Source organism: Vulpes vulpes, chromosome 6 (assembly GCF_048418805.1).
Source record: "Vulpes vulpes isolate BD-2025 chromosome 6, VulVul3, whole genome shotgun sequence".
NCBI classification, from domain to species: Eukaryota; Metazoa; Chordata; class Mammalia; order Carnivora; family Canidae; genus Vulpes; species Vulpes vulpes.
In genome coordinates this window covers 76,988,816-77,014,516 of record NC_132785.1, presented here as the reverse complement: position 1 = coordinate 77,014,516, position 25,701 = coordinate 76,988,816, and the positions used below count along the sequence as shown (strand labels likewise).

Genomic DNA, 25,701 nt, shown 5'->3' with positions numbered 1-25,701 from the left:
CTAGTGAATATATCCTTCAAGGATGAGAGTGAAATAAAGATATATTCAGATAAAGGAGAACTGAATTAAACAAGAAATGTGTATTAGAAAAGAAAGAAAAAAGGAAGAGGGAGGGAGGAAAGAAGAAGAGGAAAAGAAAGAAAATGCTAAAACCTATTCAAGTGAAAGAAAATACCATAAAGTGAAATAAATGAAACAAATGAAATTTTAAGATTCTTACAATTTAACTATGTTGTCCATTTATTAGTACTAAGATTATGAAAAGCACTACAGATTGAAAAATTAAAAATTGTTAAAATATCAATCTCCCTCCATTCCAATGATTTAAAAATTCAACATAATCTAATCATAATCTTACCTGGCTTTTTATGGAAATTGAGTATCTGATTTTAATATTTAAAGGAAAATGTAAAAAGCCTATAATAACTAAAATAAACTTAAAAAAAAGATGTTATTTATTAATTCATGAGACAAATGAGAGAAAGAGAGAGGCAGAGACATAGGCAGAGGGAGAATCAGGCTCCCTGCAGGAAACCCGATGCGGGATCCATCCCAGGACCCTGGGATGACAACCTGAGCCAAAGGCAGATGCTCAACCACTGAGCCACACAGGTGCCCCCTAAAATAAGCTTTAAAAAGAACATCAAAAAGACTTCTAATGCCTGATATCAAAAGTTACAGCAATCAACGCATTGTGGCATTGCTGTAAGGATACACAAAGAGATCTTTAAAATTGTATAGCAGGTCCATAAACAAACATATACCGATACGGCCAACTAACTTGCAAAAAACGACACCTAATCCATTTGATGAGGAAGAAAACCTCACCTTTTCAATAAACAGTGCTAGAACAACTCAATTTTAACCTGTTAAGAAAATGAACCACAATCTTTATACAACATATACAATATACAATATACCATACACAATAGTTAACCCAAAGTAAATCACAGATTTAAAGTGAAAACTAAACAATAAAACTTATAGAGGAAAACATAGAATCGTATCTTTGCAATCGTGGGGTAAAAAAGATTTCTTAGACAAGGTATATTTAAAAACTGATACATTATTTTTACGGTTTCAGGTTTCATATTAAGATCTTTAATACATTTTGAATTCTGTCTCCTCATCCAAGGGAAACAAAAGCAAAAATAAACTATTGGGACTACATCAAAATAAAGAACTTCTGCACAGTGGAGGAGACAATTAACCAAACTAAAAGGCAACCTACAGAATGGGGGAAGATATCTGCAAATGACATATCTGATAAAGGGTTAATATCTAAAACATATAAAGAAGTTATATAACTCAACACCGCAAAACAAATAATCCAATTAAAAACAGGCAGCAGCCATGAACAGATATTTCTCCAAAGAGGACATTCAGATGCCAACAGACACATGAAAACATGTTCATCATCACTTGCCATCAGGGAAATGCAAATCAAAACTACAATGAGATATTATCTCACATCTGTCAGAATGACAAAAATCAACAATACAAGGAACAACAGGTGTTGGGTGAGGATGCAGAGAAAAAAAGAACACTGTGCATTATTGGTAGGAATGCAAACTTGGTGCAGCCACTCTAGAAAACAGTATGGAGGTTCCTCCAAAATTACCTATGATCCAGCAATCACACTACTGTGTATTTACTCAAAGAATACAAAAACACTAATTCAAAGGGATACCTGCCCCTCTGTGTTTGCAGCAGCATTATTTGCAATAGCCAAGATATGGAAGCAGCCCAAGTGTCCACTGATTGATGGATAAAGAGCTGGCATATGTATATATGTGTGTGCGTGTGTATACACACACACACACACACACACACACACACACACACACACACACTAGAATATCATTCAGCCATAATATAGAATGAAATCTTCCTATTTGGAATGATGTGGATGGAGCTAGAGTAAAATGCTAAGCAAAATGTCAGTCAGAGAAAGACAAATATTGTGTGATTTTACTCTCAGGTGGAATTTAAGAAACAAAACAAACAAGAAAAAAAGGGGACAAAAAAAGAGAGAAACAAATCAAGAAACGGACTCTAAATTTACAGAGCAAACTGATGGTTACATCAGAGGGTAGGGGCCTAGAGGGGTGGGTTAAATAAGTGATGGGGATTAAAGAGTATGCTTTTCATGATTAGCACCAGGTGATGTATGAAATTGTTGAATCATTGTGTTGTATACCTGAAACTAACATAACACTGTGTGTTAACTGGAATTAAAATAAAAATTTAAAATAAAAAAATTGATACATTAGATTTTATTAAAATTTAACGTTGTTGCCCATCAAAATATAGAATTAAAAAAATGAATACACAAGACACAGACTGAGAAAGCATTTTTAATACATACATCTGACAATAGACTTCATCTACAATATACAATGAACTCCTACAAATCAATAATAAAAAGTAAAATCACCCAGTTAAAAGTTAAGTTAAAAGACTTGAACAGATGTTCAAAAAGAAAGATATATAAATGGCCAAGAAGCACATGAAAGACTGTCAACATCATTAGTCACTGGAAAATGTAAATTAAAACCAAAATGATATACCATTACACACATACTAAAATAACTACAATTAGAAACACTGACAACACCAACACAATTGGTGTTCATGGCTGCTGCCCGTTTTTAATTGGATTAATTGGAACCAGAACTTCTACAAATTACTGTTGAGAGTGAAAAATGATACAGCAACTTTGGCAAACTATTTGCTTATTTTCTTTTAGAAATAAATACTTACCAACCATATGACTCAGCAATTCCACTCTTACTTAATAAAGAGAATAAAAATGTGTGTCCACAAGAAGACATGTACAAGAATTCTCACAGTAGTCTTAATCTTACTAGATAAAAAATGGACAAGTTCAAATGTCCATCAATGGGAGAATGAATAAGAAGTAAAATATGGAATACAATGGAATATTACTCACCAACAAAAGGAATATATTACTGATATAGAGAGGATAAATATCACAAATATGTTACCACAGTATAATATGTGAATGTATGAACTTGTATGAACTTCCAGAATAAGCAGAGTAAATCTGTGGTTAAAAATGTCAGAAAAGTTGTTTGGGTGAAGCTAAAGAAGGGATGATTGGCAGGGAAGGGAAATAAATAAGGAGACTGTCTTGGGTTATGGAAATGTTGTAGGTATTTGTCAAAACTCCTCAAACTGCAGATTTAGTGTTTGCATATTTTATTTCTGTGTGTAGGCTTTTATATAAAATCAAAGCTGTCAACAAATAAAAAGTAAACATTAATGGAAAAATTATTAACTTCCAGTGATCACTAAACCAAAACACTCATAAAAATCTGTAATACACTTACATTTATAGATACACTTATTGAAAAAGTTTCCAGATAAATTACAATATAATAGCATATTTTGTTATATATTTTAACCTACTTAAAAGATCACTACAATTATTTATCACAACAGGACAAATAATATTAATGATGAATTAAAATATAACTATAAAATTTTTTTCTAGGGATTGTTATACTGAAACAGGCTACTAGTAACAATTGAAATAATCTTCCCCTGAATTTTTCAAAGTATCGACATTAAATATTTAAATTAATTCTGGGAACTGGTTTGGGAATCTGATCTTTTGTGATCTCAGAGCTTAGTATTATGGCAGATGAGTCAAGTAGCAATTAATCAAACAAACCTGTATGCAAATGTACAAGCACAGTCAGAGTCATTTTCAAAAGAAGAATGAAGGCCTTCTTTGATATAGTATGTTGACAATGCAAGTTTTATTTTAAAGTGTCCAAAAATAAATAATCAAATGAAAGAATGAATGAATGAATGAATAAAGTATCCTAGCACTTTGGATTAAAAAGACAAGTACCCTCTGTGAATGATATACGCAGATCTTTACATTCCTCCTGAAATATCTGTGTGAGCAGGGCAAATAAGCTATTTGCAGGTACTTTTGTTTCCGAAGATAAAATTCAGAATAAATATAAATCCACTACAATATTAACTGAAAAAAATTGTTATGAAATTGGAGATGTAATAAAGAAACAAAACCATAACAATTTTAATTTTTGTGCCCAAATGACAGTTCATGAAACCATCAAGTAGTTTTCTAAGGGTGCTACTAAAAAACTTCAGTTCCCTTTAAAAAGTTACATCTTTATTTCTTTTTTAAAAGACTATTTATTTGAGAGAGAGAGAGAAAGAGAATGAGCAGGAGGGAAGAGGAAGAGGGAGAGAGAATCTCAAGCTAACTTTGCACTGAGCCCAATGCAGGGCTTGATCTCATGACACTGAAATTACAACCTGATGCTTGTTGTAAAGTTCTTATGACTTTGCAATATGTTAGAAATATTTCATAATAGAATGCTGGAGAAAAAATTAAAAAAATAAAAAATAAAAGAATGCTGGAGAAATATGTTGATAGTACAAATGAAAAAGGCTATAACACTAAGATATTTAAGTAGACTTTAAGGCAAGAAATATAAAAAAGAGAACAACATGGATGGATCTAGAGAGTATAACACTAAGTGAAAGGAGTCAGTGACAGAAAGACAAATACCATGTGATTTCCACCCATAGGTAGAATTTAAGAAACAAAACAAATGAACAAAGGGAAAAAAGAGAGAGAGAGAGACAAATCAAGAAATAGCTTCTTAATGATAGGGAACTGATGGTTCCCAGAGGGGATGTGGATTAGGATGAAATATGGATGAAATAGGCAATGTGATGATCACTGGGTATTGTATGTAAGTACTAAGTCACTAAATTAGATACCTGAACTAATATTACACTGTATGTTAACTGTACTGGAACTAAAGTAAACAAAATTCAGTAATAAAAAAAGGTAACAACAGGCATTTCATAATAATAGGAATAGAAGGACACAGTAATCCTAAAGATTTAACTATTTAACATTGCTTCAAAATAAGTAGAAATTCAACATAATCACCTGATAGTTTATTTTATTTATTTATCCTTAACTTTTTTTTAAAGTAGGCTCCATGTCCAATGTAGGGCTTGAACTCATGAGCCTGAGATTAAGAGTCACATGCTCTACTAAGCCTGACAGGTATCCCATCATTTGATAGTTTAAACATGTCTCTCAGAAACTGATAGAATAAGCAACAATAAATCTATAAATATAGAACTGAAATACATGATTAATCTACTTTGTTTAAATAACCTATAGATAACAACACTACATTCAGCAACTGCAAAATACACATTATTTTAAATAGAAATGTAACAAACAGCCTGCTTTGGTCCTAAGGCAATTACCAGGTTTCTTAGGATTGAAATCATTTGTTTTCCCATCACTGTGTAATTAAATTCGAACTCAATAACAGTAAGGTACCCTCAAACTTCTTAATATTTAATATTAAGCAACGCATTTCTAAATGATTCACGGGTAAATGAAGAAATAACAATTAGAAACTAAAAAAGTATTTTGAGATATATAATAATGAGATACAACTTATCAAAAACATGTGTGATGCAGCTGAAGCAGTATGTAACGTAAAATTAATAGTTTTCAGGAAAGACCAATAGTTTGGAAGACTCAATATTGCTAAAGTGACAATCTTCCTTTAATTGGTTTTTTGAGTCCATGTAATTCCCATCAAAATAGTAGCAGATTTTTTGATGGAATATGACAAGCTGAATAAAAGACAAAGAATAGGGAAAAACTGAAGAACAAAAACACTGGATCTTTACACCACCAGAAATAAAGACTTAGTATAATGCTACAGGAATTAAGACATAGTATAGTATTAATGCAGGGATAGAAAATTGTACCAACAGAACAGGACAGGGTTCAGAAGGAAATCCACACATATTTCCTGTTATTCACTGGGGACAGGAGAGTAACACATGATTTAAATAAATGATGTTGCGTCCAGTTAACTGGGTATTCATATGAAGAAAATGATGTAACTTAACCATACAAAAATTAATTTGAAACAGATTAAGACTTAAATATGAAAGCTAAAATAATAAAGCACCTGAAGAAATTATTATAGGACGTGTTCATTACTGTGGAAATTTCAAGGGTTTCTTAAATAGAACACAAAATGCACTAAGCATGACAAGAAAAAATAATATATTTGACTTCATTAAAGTGAACTTTTATCATCAAACATCGATGAGAATAAAAATGCAAGCCACAGACAACACAATTATCTGTATCCAGTTTATATACATCAATAAGAAAAAAATAGACACCTGAATTTAATACTAGGCAAAAGCCTTGAACAGACACTTCATGAAGAAGGATATCAAATGGTCACTAAATATATGAAAAGGTACTCAACCTTCATTAGTCATTAGAAAAATACAAATTAAAGCTTCAACAACATAAGCCTACATGTCCAACAAAATGATAGAAACTAAAATGAATAAAGATTACAAGTGCTGACTCTCAAAACCGAAAAGCAATTCTCTTTTACACAGCTGGTGAAAGCTGGTCTAACGGAAAAATGGGATTTTTAAAGTTAAATGTATGGTAGATATTCTCCTATTCATATGTCTATATATGTACCAAAAGGAATACATTCTAATGTCCACCAAAAAATACGTACAAGAACATCATTCATAATAGGTCAAAATTAGAAACAACCCATATTTCTATCAACTGTTGCATATGTAAGTAAATCAGAGTATAATTATACAATGGAACATAACATTGAAATGAAAAAGATAAACTTGGTAATTATAACAACAAAGATCAATATACAAGCATAAATATCACTGGGTGAAGGAAGTCAGACATTAAAGAGTACATGGCATAATTCCTTTCAGAGGAAGTTTAAAAACATGCAAAACGGCCTATGGTGTTAGAAAGAATAGTGATTACTCTTGCCAAGAAATTCTGACAAAAATGAGATATGAAAGAATCTTGCAAGTTGCAAATGTTCTTTATATATATAAAAACAATATATTTCATTGTATTTGTTTTTTCAAATAGTTTTTTTCTTGTGATAACCATTTTTAAGATTTATTCTCTTAGCAACTTTCAAATATGTAAAGCAGTATTATTAACTATAGTCATCATGCTTTACACTACATCCTTATGACTTACTTATTTAAGAGAGAGAGAGAGTGTGTGTGTGTGTGAGCAGGAGAGGCAGAAGGAGGAGGAGAGAAAAATCCCCAGACTCCCCAAGGAGTGCAGAACTAACGTGGGGCTCAATCCCAGGACCCTGAGATCATGACCTGAGCCAAAATCAAGAGATGCTTAACCCACTCATCACCCACGTGCCCTTCACTATTTTATAATTGGAAGTTTGTATTTTTGAGCCCCTCCAGCCATTTCTCTACCTCCACCTCTCACTTCTGATAACCACAATTCTATTCTCAATAGCTAGTAAACTTTATCATTTTTTAATTCCACATAAAAGTGAGATCATATGGTATTTATTTTCTGACTTACTTCACTTAGTGTAATGCCCTCAAGGTCCATCTATGTTGGTGCAAATGTTTAAGATTTCATTCTTTTTTTTAGACTGTATTCCACTGCGTGTGTATGCATATACACACACACACACACTTTCTGTATCCATTTATCCATTTGGACACTTATTTCCATATCTTAACTACCAAAAATAATGCTGCAATGAACATGGAGATGCATATTTATATTTTTGAATTAGTGTTTTCGTTTCCTTTGAATAAATACCCACAAGTGGAACTGCTGGTAGTTCTATTTTTAATTTTTTGAGGAATCTCTATACTGTTTTTCCATAGTGGCTGCACCAATTTAAATTCCCGCCAGTAGTACACACAGGTTCCTTTTTCTCCACGTCCTTGGCAACACTTGTTTCTTGTCTTTTTGATAACAGCCATTTTAACAAGATATCTCATTGTATTTCATTTTTATTTCCCTGATGTTTAGTGATGTTGAGCATCTTTTCATGTGTCTGTTGGCCATCTTCTTCATATGTTTTCTTTGAGAAAATGTCTACTTAGATCCTCTGCTCATTTTTTAACTGAACTGGGCTTTCTCTTATTGAGTTGTATGAGTTCTTTACATATCTTGGATATTAATCCCTTATCAGATATGTGGTTTGCAAATATTTCATTTGGTAGGCTGCCTTTTCATTCTTTTGATGATTTTCTTTGCTGTGCAGAAGCTTTTCAGTTTGATGTAGTCCCACTTGTTTACTTTTGCTTTTGTTTCCTTTGCTTTTGGAGTCAGATCCAAACACTTATCACCAAGACCAACGTCAAGGACATTACTGCCTATATTTTCTTCTAGGACTTTTATGGTTTCAAAAGGTCTTAGATTAAAGGCTTTAATCCACTTTGAGTCAGTTTTTATGTATGGTACAATCAGTAATTCAGTTTCATTCTTTACAATGTGGTTGCCTAGTCTTCCCCACTCATTTGTTGAAGACACTGTCTTCTCTGCATTATATATTCTTAGCTCCTTTAATTGACCATATATGTGTTGGTGTATTTCTGGGTTCTCTATTCTACTGAGATGATCCATCATGATCTATGTGTCTGTTTTTATGCCAATAGCATACTGTTTTTAATAAACTGTAGCTCTATAGTATAGCTTGAAATCATGGACTACAAATATACTGTATCTTGATCTGAGTGCTTTCACGGGTATATAGTACATAAAAATTAATCAAATCTCTCACTTAAGACTTGTGCACTTTACTGTAAGTTATACCTCCATTAAAAACATTTAAAAACACATGCTTTTACTTCCACAGCTTTCGTATCTATTACTCTGATTTTTCTTGTTTAAACCCTCATTATCTCTTGCATGAATTATCATAAGATTTCCAACTGTCTCCTAAGCCTTGGATTTAAACCTCAGGACGTACACAATGCTTAGAGAGTAAATTTTAAATTCCTTAGCATTTTATTCACTTAAAGCTTCTTTAAATGAAACTTCAAATAACATTTCTAGGTACATTTTTTTCTAAGAAGGCAATTTGAAAATACATACTTATTTTAAAATGTTCATATTCTTTAATCCAGTATTTCCATTTCTAGGACTTTTCTCTAAGGAAATAAACATCGATATACCAAAAATTTAGCTACAAAAATGTTCACAGTATTACAAAATAGAAAAAAATATAAACACTCACCTAAATAGCAGATGAGTTTGACAAATTTTAATATATCCACATTATAAAGTTATAAGACTATCTGATAAAATCTGGTTATCAGGTAGAATATATGATATTAATTGAGAAAAAAGATAATCTGATAATGATTACTTCTAGGAAATGAATTTATGAGCAAATTTTACCTTCTTCTTGTTTATCTATACTTTTCAAAGTTATCTACAGCTTGAAAAAGTTTGTAAAAATTTTATAGTAAGAACTAAGAAAATTTATTGGAATAGATCAAATATAAATAAGATACCTTAGCAAGATTGGCTAGAAAGAAAAAACATGCACAGGCAAATAATTATATGATAAGACAGGGAAGAAAATTAAACTGACAGGAAAAAATTAATTAAAATTTTAAAGTCACTATAATGAAGAATGTTAAACACGTTTCCTACTTTTCCTGAAAAGTATAACCCTAAATGTTATGATTTATTTTCTTTTCAAGGATGAGCTTCTTGTCAAACTTCTAATAACTGAACAAATCATTATTTTCCATCTATTATGTGCTAGGCACCATGCCAATCAGAAGGGATCCAAAGTGAGGCAACATTAACAATGGAGAGCTTAAGAAACTAGGCTATCCTTTCCTTTGTTAATGTGGAAAGTTTATTCTGATGCCTACATCACTGGCCGAGATTTTGGTTTTGCTCTTCGAGTGGATTTGTTAGTTTATGCTACACACCCTAATCTCAGTCTGCTTTTCACAGTGACCTCTGCTCACACAGAGTATCAAGGAAAAAATTCATAACCAGGCCAGGAATCTTCTAATGTGGACTTCTGGACTATGGGATACAATAAAGGCCATACAATATGGCCCTTCTGAATTCTTGTCTTTCAGTGATTGTGTTGAGTTGCCCCAGCCCTATTCTTGTTTGTCCTGGACTGACTTTCTTGCTATCTATCTATCTATCTATCTATCTATCTATCTATCTATTATCTACCAATCAATGATCTTACCAGCAAAATGAGTTTATTCAGAAATAGCAGACGAATGGTAATTCAGGACAAGCAAACTACAGCAAAGCACAGACAAACCCAGAAACAGAGGAGAGGGGCTTGATTTATACGGGAAAAGAGGAAGCTGGGAGGGGCTGTTTCACTGAGTTCTCACTGGCTGGGCTGTTACTGGAAAAGGAGAAATTCTTCCTTCCTCTGGTTGGGGTACATAAAGTAAGCTGCTTCCTACTGGGAAATATGAGATAGGCTTCTTACAGCAAGCAGCAATACGTGAGAGCTCCCCCTTCAGGGCTTCCTGACTCCATTTTAAATGAGTACATTCTTTTTATTTTCTAAATTATTTATACATTTTCTTCAAATGGATTCCCTCACTTTTACTGCTTCTGGATCTGTTTTGCTATGTGTTAAAAATATTCAATGTTCAGTCCCCCCACCTCCTAATCCATATAAAAATGACACAGAAAAAAATATCTGATACTATTGACTCTACTAATTGCAATACCTTCAAAGTCTTTATTTCAAGGTTCTTTTTCTCTTGACTACAACTCATTAAAGCACTCTGAGATGAACAAAGAATCCCAACACATGGACTTAGCAGATTTTTGCAATCCAGGATCCTGCCTTCTGTGACACTACAGTTTCCTCAGTTCTTACCTCAGTCCTCTCCTTCTTCTTTATGTAAGGACAGTTCATAGGCATCACCGTATTGACTTCCTGGTCCCTTACCCATTAAAACTCCAACACTTAATAAAAATATTGACAAAACTATACTGCATTCAAGATCTGAATATTGCTAGAAGAAAGTATGTGACTTTCTGGACAAGTTCCACTTTAAATTCATTACCCTAATTCTCAAATGGGCATTTTGCTCTGTCTGGCATCCTACATTTCTCTAGTTATGTTCATTCACAAACCAAGATAGCTATTTCAAACTATCCCTCTTTATAATATCTTCAGCACCATCCATTGATCCATCATACTGACAATCTAAATTAATTTAAGTCACCCTGCCCCCTAAACTTATCAACTTGCCAGTATAAGCATCCGAGTTCTTTGTATTCCTCTGTTTCAATGAAAGCAGTTTCCCTGTTCCTAGCAAAAGACAACTCTTCCACTTATATTCTAGACCCTATTTTCTCTCAATCTACTTAACTACTTTCCTAATACAATGATTTTTTTCTCTCCCTTAAAATCACTCTTCTTTCCTGGTTCATTTACATCAACAAACCAGTTACATGCTCTAGAATCTCCCATTAAAAAAGAAAACCCTTCCATAAACCATAAGCCACTCTCCATCTATTGCCAATTTCTCTATCTCCATTGTTGTGTGCTTTCACTGTCTTCACTTCCTGACTTTCAAGTCTCTCCTCAAACTACACCAATGTGGCCCCTGTCCTGGCAATACTCTTGTCAAAGCCCTTGACATCTTCCATGTGATGAAATCTACAAGTAATCATTCCATCTTCACTTTGTTCAAACTCTCAACACTATTCAAGGCAACTGAACACTCTCATCTTTAGCAAGCACTTTCTTGCCTTCTCTGACACCACACTGTCTTTAGTGTCTGACATCATTCACCATCCTTTCCAGTCTCCTAAGTGGGACCCTTCTACTCTGGCCAACTGCTAAATGTTGGCACATCACAGAGCTTGGTCCCAGGCCCTGTTCTTTCTCAATGGTCTTTCCTCTGTTTTATCTAGTCCAAAGCTTTAATTATGTACATGCTGATGGCTGCAAGAGTCAAATGCCTGCTCAATATCTCCATGTGAGTTTTAGGAATCATCTCAAATAGATCTCTGAGACAATGTAATTTCCCTTCGAAAATATGTCGATCTCTTCCCCAAAACTTGCCCATCATAATAAATGGAGCAAATATCTACAGTCTCTAAGCCCCATATATTGGAGTCAGCTTTAATTCTTCCCACTCCCTTCTGTCCAAAACCAATCTGCCTACAAGTTCTATTTACTGTACTGCTGAAGTATTCCCTACTGTCCACCTCTCTAAATCCACACTTATTCCTTTGTGCCATCATCACTTTCATCTTTTGCATGGACTACAACAACAGCCTTTTTCTTTCAGTATCTTCTGCATTTAGATACAATTCGTACTCCTTACCATGGCCTACAAGACTTTATAGATTTCTCTGCTGCCTATCTCTCTACCTCATCACTTGCTACTATTTTCCTTTGCTCATTGTACTCAATTACATGTAAGTCTGGTGTGTTCATATTAGTGACTTAAGCACACTAAACTTGTTCTCTCTCTCACAGGGCACTACTGACCTATTATTTTCTGATGGGACACTCTTTCCATGGTTCTTTGCATGGCTAGATCTTCCTCCTCTTTCAAGTCTGAGATCAACTATTCATGTTGACAAAGAGGCCTGTCTTGATCAACCTATTTATAGTAACAATCTTACTACCAATGTAGTCACTCTCCACTATCTTTTTATTTTCATCACATTACTATCTGAAAAATATTTTACTCTTTAGTTTGTTCACTACCTATACATTCACATACTAAATTATAAATCCTGTAAAAGAAAGAACCTTCTATTTGAAATTGCTGAGTTCCCAACACATGGCACATACTAGGTATGCAATAAAATGTAGATGAATGAATAATACTTCACTAAATTCTTTTAGTTCTGTATTAAAATAGCTCAGCTCATCAGTTCATTAATTAAACAAACATACATGTGGTGCCTGCACTGTCCTAAGGATAAAGCCATGACAGAAACATATAAAGACAAATAGTTATCTTCATGCTGGTAGATAAAGCAGCATAATGCAGTGTGACAAGTACTGTTAACAGGATACAAAGTGGGATGTAGGCACAAAGCAGATATTTATCATATTGCTACATGTGAAAAATCTTTATGAAAGAAATATTTAAATTAGCTTTGAAGTAGTGGTCTACTTCAAATAGATAAGTGAGCAACATTAGGAGAGAAGGCATGTTCCAGTGAGGGGAAACATGCTTAACTGAAGACAAAAAGAGTCATGTTAGGGGCATAAATATTTACAATTGTTAGATGTTCTTGTTGGATAGGCCCTTTAATAACAATATAGTGTTCTTCCTCATCTCTTACTAGTCTTTGGTTTAAGATCTAGTTTGTCTGATATAAAGATTGTCACCTCAGCTTTCTTTTGATGTCCATTAGCATGATAAATGATTCTCCATCCTCCCACTTTCAATCTGGAGATGTATTTGGGTCTAAAATGAGTCTCTTGTAGACAGTATATCCACGGATCTTGCTTTTTTTATCCAATGTGATACCCTATGTCTTTTGATTGGGGCATTTATCTCATTTACATTCAGAGTAATTATTAAAATATATGAATTTAAGTGCCACTGTATTATCTGTAAAGTCACGGTTTCTGTATATTGTCTCTGTTCCTCTCTGGTCTGTGTTACTTCTGAGCTGTCTCTTCGCTTAAAGGATCCCTTTTAATACTACTTGTAAGTCTGGTTTGATATTCATAAATTCTTTAGTTTCTATTTGTCCTGGAAGCTTTCTCCTTCTATTTTGAATGATATCCTAGTTGGATAAAGTATTCTTGGCTATATATTTTTCTCATTTAACATCCTGAATATATTATGCCAGTCCTTTCTGGCCTGCCAGGTCTCTGTGGATAGGTCTACTGCCAGTCTAATGTTTCTACCCTAGTAAGTTATGAACCTCTTGTCCCGAGCTGCTTTCAGGATTTTCTCTTTGTCTGAGATTTACAAGTTTCACTATGATAGGACAGGATGTGGACCTATTTTTATTTATTTTGAGGGGGGTGGGGATCCCTGGGTGGCGCAGCGGTTTGGCACCTGCCTTTGGCCCAGGGCGCGATCCTGGAGACCCGGGATCGAATCCCACGTCGGGGTCCCGGTGCATGGAGCCTGCTTCTCCCTCTGCCTGTGTCTCTGCTTCTCTCTCTATCTCTCTGTGACTATCATAAATAAATAAAAATTAAAAAAATAAATAAATAAAGTTTATTTTGAGGGGGGTGCTCTGTGCCTCCTGAACTTGGATGCCTGTTTCCTTCCCCAGATTAGGGAAGTTGTCTGCTCTAATTTGCTCCAATATACCTTCTACCCCCCTCTCTTGTTCCTCTTCTTCTGGGATCCCAATTATTCTAATATTGTTTCACCTTATGGTATCACTTATCTCTCAAATTCTCCCCTTGTGATCCAGTAGTTATCTTTTTCTCAGCTTCCTTATTCTCCATGATTTTGTATTCTATATCACTGATTCTTTCTTCTGCCTCATTTATCCTAACAGAGCCTCCATTTTTTATTATATCTTATTAATAGGAAGGCAGAAAGAGTCATAAAACAAGAGACCAGTTATACTTTCTGTACATTGGTCAGCTGTCTCCCGAGAATTTTCTTCATTGTATTACTGGATTGATTCATGTCTTCCTTTTATTTGGTTTATTTTTCATTCTGCTGGAGCTGTAGCTTAGTGCTTCGAATAGCTTACAGGCTATAGAGAAGAAGGAATCTCACTAATGAAACAATAAGCTATGTTTCTTTAATTATCCTAATGATTACCCTTTAGTCCCTCCATGCTTTTTATATTTGTCAATTTTGGAACTGAAGGACTTCAAGATCTTACTTTTCATTATAGCATTTGATAAAAATGAGGTAACTAGATGATTAAAAAAAAAGTGTGTTAAGTATATTAAAGGAGGCACATAAATGTTTTAGAAATATTTTCAACAAAAACAATAAACAATGGTGACAAATTAAAAGAGTTGTTATTGATTTTAGACATTTGTAATGACTCATTTCCGAAAACAATGGTGACTTAAGATTGTCTACATGATGCTCAGGTTATAAAAGTTCAGATCACTAATTCAGCCTTGATAGAAGACAACAAAGAAAAGGAAACCCAGGGAAAGGACAAAGGATGTTGAGATGTTTAATCTGGGAGAGAGAAAACAGTACTACTAATGCTTTTGCCTCCCTATGCTCCAACCCTAAAAGTTTTTACCTTGCAAGCTCCTTTTCACATAGTTCATAAACTAACTTTGATCAAGCCTGGCAACACAAAATTCAATTCTTATCAGCAGGTAAAAGTGAAATAAGTTCAAGATCTATAGAATATTATCCATTATGCCTGGAGTTGATTATAAACACCCATGCACATAGAGAAATTACCACTTTCAATCTTCATCCTTGCTATACTCTAAGTCTTTATGACAAATTCTTTGCTTTGGTGTTTTGAATATATTTTATCAATGCCCCTGGCTCATCTGGCTAAAGTCCATTTCCCAACCTCCATACCTATGCTTAATTTATTCAATTCTCAGGACTGGGCCCCTCATCTATGTACCAGGTACCAGCTGGGTTCCAATCAATGAAAATCTCTGCAATATTATCCTACCAACTACAAGTACCAATGAGGTCTAGCTTCCTGTCACTAGGCCCTGCCCATATTTATGCCTATTCTTGGAAACCAAAAATTGGCCTATACTAGCCTAATTTAGCTGTAACTCCTAGGAAGGGTATAATTGTTATTTTATGTGAAAACTTGACTAGGCAACAGGGTCAAGATATTTGATTAAACATTACTTCTGGGTGTGTCTGTGTGGATATTTCTGGATGGAATTACATGTGAATCTGCGGACTGAACAAAATGGACTGCTCTCCCCAATGTGGGCTGCCCCATTCAATCCATTTGGAGGCCTAAACAGAATAAAAGATTGAGTAAGAATTACTTCTGTCTTTAAACTGAGACATTGGTTTTCTCTAACTTTCAGACTTGGACTTGGACTAGAACTTACATCATCAGTTCTTCTGTTTTCTCAGGCCTTCAGACTCAGACTGGACTATACCATTAGTTCTCCTAGGTAGCTAGCTTACTGACCAAAGATCTTGAACTCCTCAGCTTCTATAAACACATGAGCCAATTCTTTATAGCAAATCTGTTTATATATATCTTATTGGTTCTATTTTCCTGGAGAACCCAAACTAATACAAATGATTATCTGAATTACTGTAGCTTATAATAAAGACACGTCTCAAAGCTAATGAATTGCCAATCCCGACCAGTTTTATTCTTCTGTTGCTTACTGGTATCTGGCCTGGATCCACTTGTGCCTCGAAGATTAGCTATACGAATTAGGACATTATTGCTTATGTAAACATTAAAATATATCTGATGTAATATAATTTATCACTCAATGTTCTGAGGCCAATATAAGAACCAAAAGTAAAACACTGAGAGGAAATGGATACTTGACTAAGTTGAAAATTAGTCATGGATAAGATTCCTCAATTTTTTGGGTAGTTTAACTAGATAGCTTCTAGGGTTCTATGAAACTTAAGATCCCAGAAAAATTAGTGAAGAAATGGAAGTTTCTAGCATTATCCCACAATACCAACAAGTTCTGTAATTTAAATAAACTATATAAGCATTAATGGGCCAAAAAATGATAAGAATGAAAGATGTTGGTAAGACAATTCTTTAATCAAACAAATGCTAATTACAAAAATTTTAATTCATCCCATAGAAGATTTAAGGTGCTCATTTCTCAGCCTGAGATAGAAAAGCTATGAGAGAAGAATTTGAATAAAAAGAATATTAGGATTCATCAGAAAAAGATAAGATTTTAGCAAGGCCAGGTTCAAGTAAATAAATTTTAACTTGATTTGAGAAACAAAATAAATCAGCAAATATATCAAAATCAAAAAATTCTCACTAAATCCAAAGATTTCTAATAGCTACAAAGAATTGGACTAAGGTAACCGTGGCATACACAAAAGATATAGTATAATTAGAAACTATCTGATGACAAATAACAGCTCTAAAATTAAGGTCAGGGGCACCTGGTGGCTCAGCGATTGAGCATCTGCCTTCAGCTCGGGGCATGATCCTGGGGCCCTAGTATCAAGTCCTGGATTGGGGACTGCATGGAGCCTGCTTCTCCCTCTGCCTGTGTCTCTGTCTCTCTCTCTCTGTCTCTCATGAATAAATAAATAAAATCTTTAAGAAATAGTAAATAAAATAAAATGAAGGTCAAATTTCTGTGGAATTCTTTCCAAAAACTCAAAATCTTAGCCTAATCATAAGAAAATCATCAGATAAATCCAAAATCAGAGACATTCCACAGAATATCTGGCAAATATCCTCAAAACCGTCAAGGTCTTCATTAAAAAAAAAAAAAAAAGAAAAAGGAGTACTAAGTTGTTACAGACCAGAGGAGGCTGGAGAGATCTGACAACTAAATGAAATGTGGTACTTTAGATTGAATCTTGAACAGGACTTTAATAAGAAACTGGTAAAATTTGAATAATGTCTGGAGTTAACAGTAATCTACCAATGTGGGTTTCTTAATTTTGACAAACTTACCACAGTAATGAGCAATGGCAAAAGCAGGGCAAACCAAAACTAGGTCCAAGGTATATGGGAACTCCATACTGTACTACCTTTGAAACATTCCTACAAATCTAAAACTGTGCCAAAATAAAAAGTTTATTTTAAAAAATTGAGGAAAAAAAGTTTCCATTCAGAATTATAAACAGTAATTCAAAAGTTCATTTTCAAAATGATTATGACATCAAAATTAAAATGAATACTATTTAGGCCAGAGAGCTTGAAAACTATGCACATTTAAATAATTAAAATAAACCACTACTTCTTCATAAAACATAATAAATGTATTAATGGATAAATATAAATATACTGCAATGATGGATAATATCTATTTATAAACAAAGACATGCCCAATTATAAACAAAATATTGCCCAAAGTTGATTTCTTTATCTTTACGTAAAGGCAGGGGGCAAAGGAAAGAGAAAAAGAAGGAATAGGTAGAAGTCAATATTTAATTATGCTCTATGTGTTTATTTTGTTAAGAAAAAGAATAATTAAAAAAATCATATGTTTGAGTTCACACTATAATTGTTTCCAAGCACTAAAAACAGTTTTGGTTATCTCTTCAACTATATACTGAATGACTCAAGATTGCATACTGCTGGTAGGTCACAACATGGTAAAAAAGGTTGCTCATTTTAGAAATTTCTGGACTTTTTCCAAATCTACCTTGAGGGTAAGTGTCAGTTCTCCACATCCAGATAGGATGAAATCATTTGTGGCAAAACAGTGCTCCAGCCAAAAAACAAGAAATTTAAAAATCCAGTTTAGAGATCTCAGAAGGCCACAGGTCCAAGAATGACTTGAGTGGCTAAGATTCTTAAGAGAGTGGTTTGCAGATCTGCAGCAATTATTTTGCCCCTTAGGTTAAAGATTCCAGGTCTGGGAAAGGGGCTGGGAAGCCAGGCTTTGACTACACAGAGGGCTCATATTGGAGCACAGAGAAATCATTGAAGCTTTTGGGAGTTGCACAGGGTTGAAGTGAAAAAAACTGGAGATTTGAGACTTGTTTCTGCCTCAAATCATTTGATAAATCCCAAACCTGTAAGGGCTTGAAATGAAAAAGCTAAGCCCTAACACTGAAAAGCCTAATGGAGTTTTCCACAGTCTTACAACGCTGAGGTCATAAACACTGGAGTATGAGCTTTGCCAGGAATAGGGTCCTACTGAGTATCAGCTGTTTGGGAAGCCTTACCAAAAGTACCAGGCTGAGCTACAAGTATACCACGCCTTACCAAAACTTCTATCCAGTCTCCATGGGAGATAGTAAAGCATTTTATTTTATTTTATTTTTTTAATTTTTATTTATTTATGATAGTCACACACAGAAAGAGAGAGAGAGAGAGGCAGAGACACAGGCAGAGGGAGAAGCAGGCTCCATGCACCGGGAGCCCGATGTGGGACTCGATCCCGGGTCTCCAGGATCGCGCCCTGGGCCAAAGGCAGGCACTAAACCGCTGCACCACCCAGGGATCCCAGTAAAGCATTTTAGATAAAAGGAACCACTAGGAAACATTTTATGAAGTAGGAGAGAAAAAGGGCAAATGATTTAAGTGATCATGTTAAGCAAGCAAGAAAAGACAAGAACTAGTACAGAAATTCGTTGTCCTTAAACAAGGGTGTGTACTAAGTAATAAATACAATACAAAAGGCAGAGTACAAGGGTACAAATGCAGGTAGCCTGGTGGATGAAATGGTGTGGGAAAAGCAGAAGTTCTTTTTTATTTTTTTATTTATTTATATTTTTTAAAAAATATTTTATTTATTTATTCATGACAGACACAGAGAGGGAGAGAGAGTGGCAGAGACACAGGCAGAGGGAGAAGCAGGCTCCACGCAGGGAGCCTGACGCGGGACTCAATCCTGGGTCTCCAGGATCCAGCCCTGGGGTGAAGACGCGCTAAACCGCTGAGCCACCCAGGCTGCCCACAGAAGTTCTTTTTTATATTGGAGAGGAGAGGTTGGGTATTTAAGGAGAAAGAAGGGAGATAAAATAGTCCTTTAAAGGGGAGAGTTGAATGGACTAACAAAAGGCCAGAAAATAGCTGGGCAACACTATAGGCCTACTTAAAGACAATGGTCAGGAATTTTTTATTTTATTTTATTTTATTATTATTATTATTATTATTATTTTTGGTCATGAATTTAAGGGTTAGCTGGCAAATCTGTGTGATATTGTTCTGCCATGTAAAGCTCCGAAGGTGCAGAACAGGCAGAAAGTTAAATTTATAAAGCTTAGTTTTTGCTAGGTGAGTAGGACAAAAAGCCAAGAGAACTGATATATTATATGTAAATTAGTGATAACTGGAATCTAAGCTAGGTGAAAATGGAAGTGGGAACATCGGATGGCCTGAGGGAATAGGTAAATAAGTGGTAAAATTAATAGAAATAGGTGCCAGAGAAGTTGAAAATTTGCAAGTCAGAATTCTGGAGCTAAGTGTGCTGGAAAGATAGTAAGTGCTGGTCAGGAATAGGATATCACCATAGGGTGGAACACCAACAGCAGAACATGTGATGATGAGAGAGAAATTCAAGATGAGAGGCCAGAAGAGTGGAAGAATCATCTGTATAGATATTTAAATCACCAAGAATTATGTTTTTCATAATTCAAAACCACAAGAGTGGGCTAAAGAAACAGTGAAATAGATCCTAAGATCTTCATGAAATAAGGGAAGCAACACGGGAGTGTGTATAGGACTGTAACAGGAGTGCCTAGTGGGTGGTACAATCTGATGCATGAGCTTCAAAGCTAGAGGTGTTTAGAGAGGAAAAAGGAACAGTGATGTAAAAAACACTTAATGCGGAGGAACAAGCCTCTAGCCCACTCGTATTAGTGCTGTGGGAGGGAATACAATCACTACTTGAAAGGACTGCAGTAGAAGCAGCATCCTCAGGGAAGTAATCAGGATTCAGTTAGAGCAGGAAGGTGTAAGTACTGTTCAGAAGAGAATACACTAATAATTTGGTTCATTTATCAATGTTTACTAAAAGGCACTGAATTAGGCACTGGGAATAAAACAATAATAAAGACATAATCTCAGCCCTCACAAAACTGCGACTCAAGTAAGATATCTCATATAAAAGTGATTACTTTAAAGAATATAACTAAATTCTTTTTTTTGGATATAACTAAATTTTTATAATAACCTAACAGTTTCATTAAGAAATGAGGATGCATGTATTTGAAGAATGGTCTAACAAAATTTGTGACTATTTTACCATATCTAATCATTGTGCTATTAATCATATGCTAAAAACTAATTTGAATTAAGACTATGTGGGGGAAAAGTCATTTTTTAATAGAAAAGAAATGGGGGAAAATGCTTTTACGGATCCATGCAGTTACCTGAGACAAAGCAGCATCCCGCTCTTCTATCACTGCATTCATTTCTTCTGCAGTTATTCTCTTTTTACATTCCTTGGTCTTGTAGATTCTATCCACAATTACAGCTCCATTCCTCTGAATAGCTATTCCTGTGTCTGCATTGTTTATTCTGTTCAGTAATTCCTGTAATGTCTACCAACACCATTATATGTTAGTCAGACATGAAGTTTTAATATATTTTATTTAATATAGGGTTTTAATTAATAGGCACATGTGAATTGTAAATTGACTGAGTGAAGTTATTGAATTTTCATATTGCAGCAAAGATGTACATTATTAGTGTGTCAATTCTTCTTTTTCCCACATCTTAGTTCTTGAAACCCACTCAATTGAACTTAAGCCTCTAAGATATAAGACTGACATCAAGAAATCTCCTCAGAGAATGGCTTACCATGTCATTTTCTTCAGGGTTAATATTTTCTAGCCTAGAAAAAAGGGACACAGAAAGCCTGATCAGTAGCATTTCCTTAGTGCAGCAAAATGAGTTCGCTTTTTAAATCTTTAGAACCTCAAGTAATTTCATTCGACTAGTCTTTAGAGTCAACCATGACACTGAACATATTAAAGTGCCACCTGCTCGACTCCATCTTTCAATAATGCTCCATATCTTCTGCACTGACTTCAGACTGTTAAGTTATTAATGTTTACTGCTATATATGACTACAAGGATCAATTGTTCATATGTGCTTAGATGAGGAAAGTTCCCTAGTGATAGAAGCACTACTTCTCATCATTATATTTATTCCTGGACTTTCAATTCTTACCAAAAACTGTATTTCCTCCAGTTTTTTGGACTTCATCACAAATAAAACAAGGCAAGTATTTTTATTACAAAGTTTAACTATGCTCCCTCAAAAGCAAAGACAAATAATGACCACTAAATTTGAACTGAAAATCTCCTGCTGCTATTTGTTAAAACAAATACACCATATAGAAAGGCTGGCCAAAACTGGACCACATTTTTAGCTGACTAATGTTATTTTCTTTTTCGTTACATATATAGAATTATTCAATTTAAAGACTAAGAAATTAAACTTGTTTCATGAATGCATTTTTATCTTAGAAGAGTCATAGGGCTAACTGAAATGTTTTTTGATGTTGGTAAACTGAACAAATACATGAAGGTAAAGAAGCTCTAAATGACATATCTTAGAAAATGTCTACAACATAATTTAGGCAACCATTAAATTTGGTAATTAAATGAAAATATGTAATGGATATTAGTAAAACGATGTAGATTTTAGAAATGGCTCCATTAGTTTAAAATTGTATTCAAAAGTTTAGATATATAAGTTCCGATTTTCTCACATTCTCCCCTCTCCCACCCCATTTCTCACATTCTCCCCTCTCCCACTCCATAAATCTGGGCTCCTACAATTTAACATTTATCACGAAAAAAGGATACTTGGAAAACACAGAGAAACTTAATGGATTACAAAATTGTTCCAAACTCCACAGCTCAATGGAATTGCTACATTGAGAGAAATTTAGAACATTGCACTTTTAATAGGAAAAAAAATATAGATCAAAAATCTCTACACATATTTACATGGTATAAATAAACAGGATGATATAGTACTTGTGAATTATATATAGTTCATATATCTCAAACTAGTAATGTCCACTTGGATTTACATTTCTGATTTCATCTAAATGGACAACATTAAGGTATTTCTTATTACATATGGCTTCCTTAAAAATGATCTTTTGCCAGCCAGTAACTGATAGTTAAATGCTACTGATGTTTTTCAAGTACTTTTACGTGATCAGAAGTAAGCGTAAGAATTTTGTTATCTTATCAAAGATAGATAAGAAGATAAGAATTTTGTTATCTTTACCAAAATAAATCAAGTTTTCAAATATCTTGCTTCATAAAAGTTTGTTCTACAAAAACTATGATGATCATTTCTGTTTTAATCAATTAAAATACACAGTGAAAAGGATAAGATAACAAAATTCTTACGCTTACTTCTGATCACGTAAAAGTACTTGAAAAACATCAGTAGCATTTAACTATCAGTTACTGGCTGGCAAAAGATCATTTTTAAGGAAGCCATATGTAATAAGAAATACCTTAATGTTGTCCATTTAGATGAAATCAGACTAAGAGCTAATTACAGCAGTTTGCAAAGAAGATTCAATTTAAATTCCTATAAATTTCATTAATTTATTAAACTGAATAATTTAAAATGAAAAGATAAATGAAAATTAAACATTCAGATTAGTAGATTACTCAGAACTTTTGTAAAAGCACAAAGTTTAGATTCCAAGGTGATATATAAATCTCCTTCTTTTGTTCCAAAGAACTATATATGATAAAGAAGAAAATAACAGTGTAGGCAAGTTACCTAATTTGTAATTCAAAACAATCAACACAACAGAGTGCATGCAATTTCTATGTGATACTCATAGGATTTTTTTTAGGCATTGCAAGGTGAAGAATTATTACTTTAAGGAGAAACAAATGAAATCTGAATGTTTTAAATTAACATCTTTCAAGAGGAAACAGTTAAAGATAGTTGTATTTAGTCTAATATTACACTTCCCTAACAAGTTTTTAAAAATGAAAATAAAATTTTCTTATCAAAGGTTATACTAAGTCCTTTCCACATGAATTTAGCATTACAGCTATAAATAATGTATATGATTGCCCTTAGAAGTACAAAATGTAGAGGGATTTATCATTTTGCTGATGAGTGAATTTGAATCATGTTTTGGTAGGTGTGCCAGGTCTGACATGCAAAAGCATGAGGTTTAAGTTAATCACTTAGCATTTATTTGGATCTCAATTTTGCTTTATTATCCTTTATAATTGATCTCGATTCTGTTCTATGATTATCCTTTGTTAAGTGATAAATGGTCATTAAAACTAAAACATTAATGAAAATGAGCAAATGGTTAATCTGATTTCAAAAATTACATATAAACAACTTTCAATATAAACATGAATCTGGAAAGAGAAAAGGCTAATATTTCTATTTTCCAATTTGTATTTCTTCAAAGGTTTCAGGAAGTACTTGTCATAGATATCAAAGATTAATTACATCATAAATGAGTCTCAACTAGATTATTTATGGTAGATATCAGCAAACTTTCTGTAAAGGGTCATACCGTATTTTAGACATTGCTGTATATTCTTTGTTGCAGCTACTAAACGCTGCCTTTGTAATATAAAAGCATCCAAAAATATGTAAATGAATAGGTGTGGCTGTACTCCAATAAAACTTGAATGGCAGGATGGATGTGCACCATAGGTTCTTACTGTGCACATCCCTGATACAGAGCACTGAAAAATGAGACCAGATCTTCAACGTTAAAACACGGGAAGTGCCAATATGACATATTTTTCTGAGTTGGATTGTTTAATATCCAGTTAAAGACTAATCACCCAAAAAAGTGGATTTCAGAAAATAAAATTCAGTCTATGAGTACATTACTTACAGTATTAAGAAAACATAAAAATAGGACAACCTATTTTTAGAAAAAAGACAATTTGAAACAGTTTACCAGCCTTTTTATTTATTATATAAAATGTTAGGGTTTTAAGATTTACTAGCAGCATGTATAACACATAAAGCTTTACTGGTTTAATAAAGACTTAAAGTAATAGTTGATATTATATGAAATACAGCTGACAAACTATAAATTATATAACATTAATAGGAGATTTATAATTATACAAAAGAATCTCAACCTTTCAAAGACTAAATTATGCCTATAACAGTCTAACTAGACATAGTCATGATAATTAGTAAGAATTTTGCTGAAGTAAATGTCCATGGGCTCAAGTTTCGATTGATTTCCTATACTGTGAATATTCTGACTGACACCCTTGCACTCTAAGTGAAAAGACCTATGCATGAAATGTCACATTTCTTGATTTATCCCTAGATCAGTCAATATCATGTCTTTTCTTTCTGAACCTATAGTCATTCACCTTATTCAATGGGAAGCAGCTAAACTTTGACCTCAGATGATAAGAGGAACGAGTGATCAGCTAATCAAAAAAACTCCGAATTGCTTTTTATTCTCTTTCATTTTTATACAGTGCCACCTTAGTATGTTAAAAAAAACTGAAGAGATTGAATATCATGATCTCAAAAGTTGGAATATACTTACACAAACATGTCTATATTAGAAAGTAAATTTTAGTCATTTTAACTTGAATCCTTTTTACTTTTTTCCTAGTTCTGGATAAAAGTGAAAAAGAAAAAAAGCATTGAAGATTCAAAGGGTAGGGAAGGCACAAGTGGCAGAATATAAGACAAAACAGACATCACAAAAAGATGCAGATCAGAAATGGCAAAGATGAAAGGAAAATGACAGAAGGAATTTAGAGGTTACAGGAAGCAAGCAGTAAGGAACTAAAACAAAAAGAAATGTGAAATAATGTGTATTATTTCAACCTGTAACTCAGGGCCTCCAAAAATGCCTTTTAGTCAAGCAAAGCTCCATTATAAATTGGTTCTACCTCAATAAGGAATTCATCTACATGCAGTATTGAAAGTTCAGAACCAATAGACCTCAATTGAGTAAAAAAAGAACATCCACAGTGATATTTAAAACTATGGGGACATATTATTCTTTTAAAGTTGTTTTTCTTCCTTCTTATTATGATTTTTCCCTATCTCCCCAACTTGCACCTGTAGACTATAAAAGAATAATAGTCTCTGTAGGAGCTGACTACAAAGTGTTCCTAAGAACCAATAATTACTCATATCAATTAATATTATTTTAAATATTAAAAAAAAACAAAAAATATTATTTTAAGTATTTATATAATTATTTATCTAATGTCTATCTTTTTAACTAAGCTGGGGCCATAATGCTGTGTTCCGAGTAACCTGA

The 25,701-nt window shown here is 33.7% G+C and overlaps 1 protein-coding gene across 13 annotated transcripts in view; it reads right to left on the bottom strand.

Moving 5' to 3' along the window:
• The window catches only part of MIPOL1 (mirror-image polydactyly 1), a 323,462-nt gene that overhangs the window by 204,485 nt on the left and 93,276 nt on the right, over positions 1 to 25,701 (bottom strand). For all 13 annotated transcript variants that reach the window (XM_026019075.2, XM_072761454.1, XM_072761451.1 and 10 more), the window contains 2 exons: positions 21,245 to 21,278; positions 20,815 to 20,985 (listed from right to left, as the gene is read on the bottom strand). In XM_026019075.2, coding sequence (XP_025874860.1) covers positions 20,815 to 20,985; positions 21,245 to 21,278 — 205 coding nt within the window. The remainder of the gene's footprint in view (positions 1 to 20,814; positions 20,986 to 21,244; positions 21,279 to 25,701) is intronic.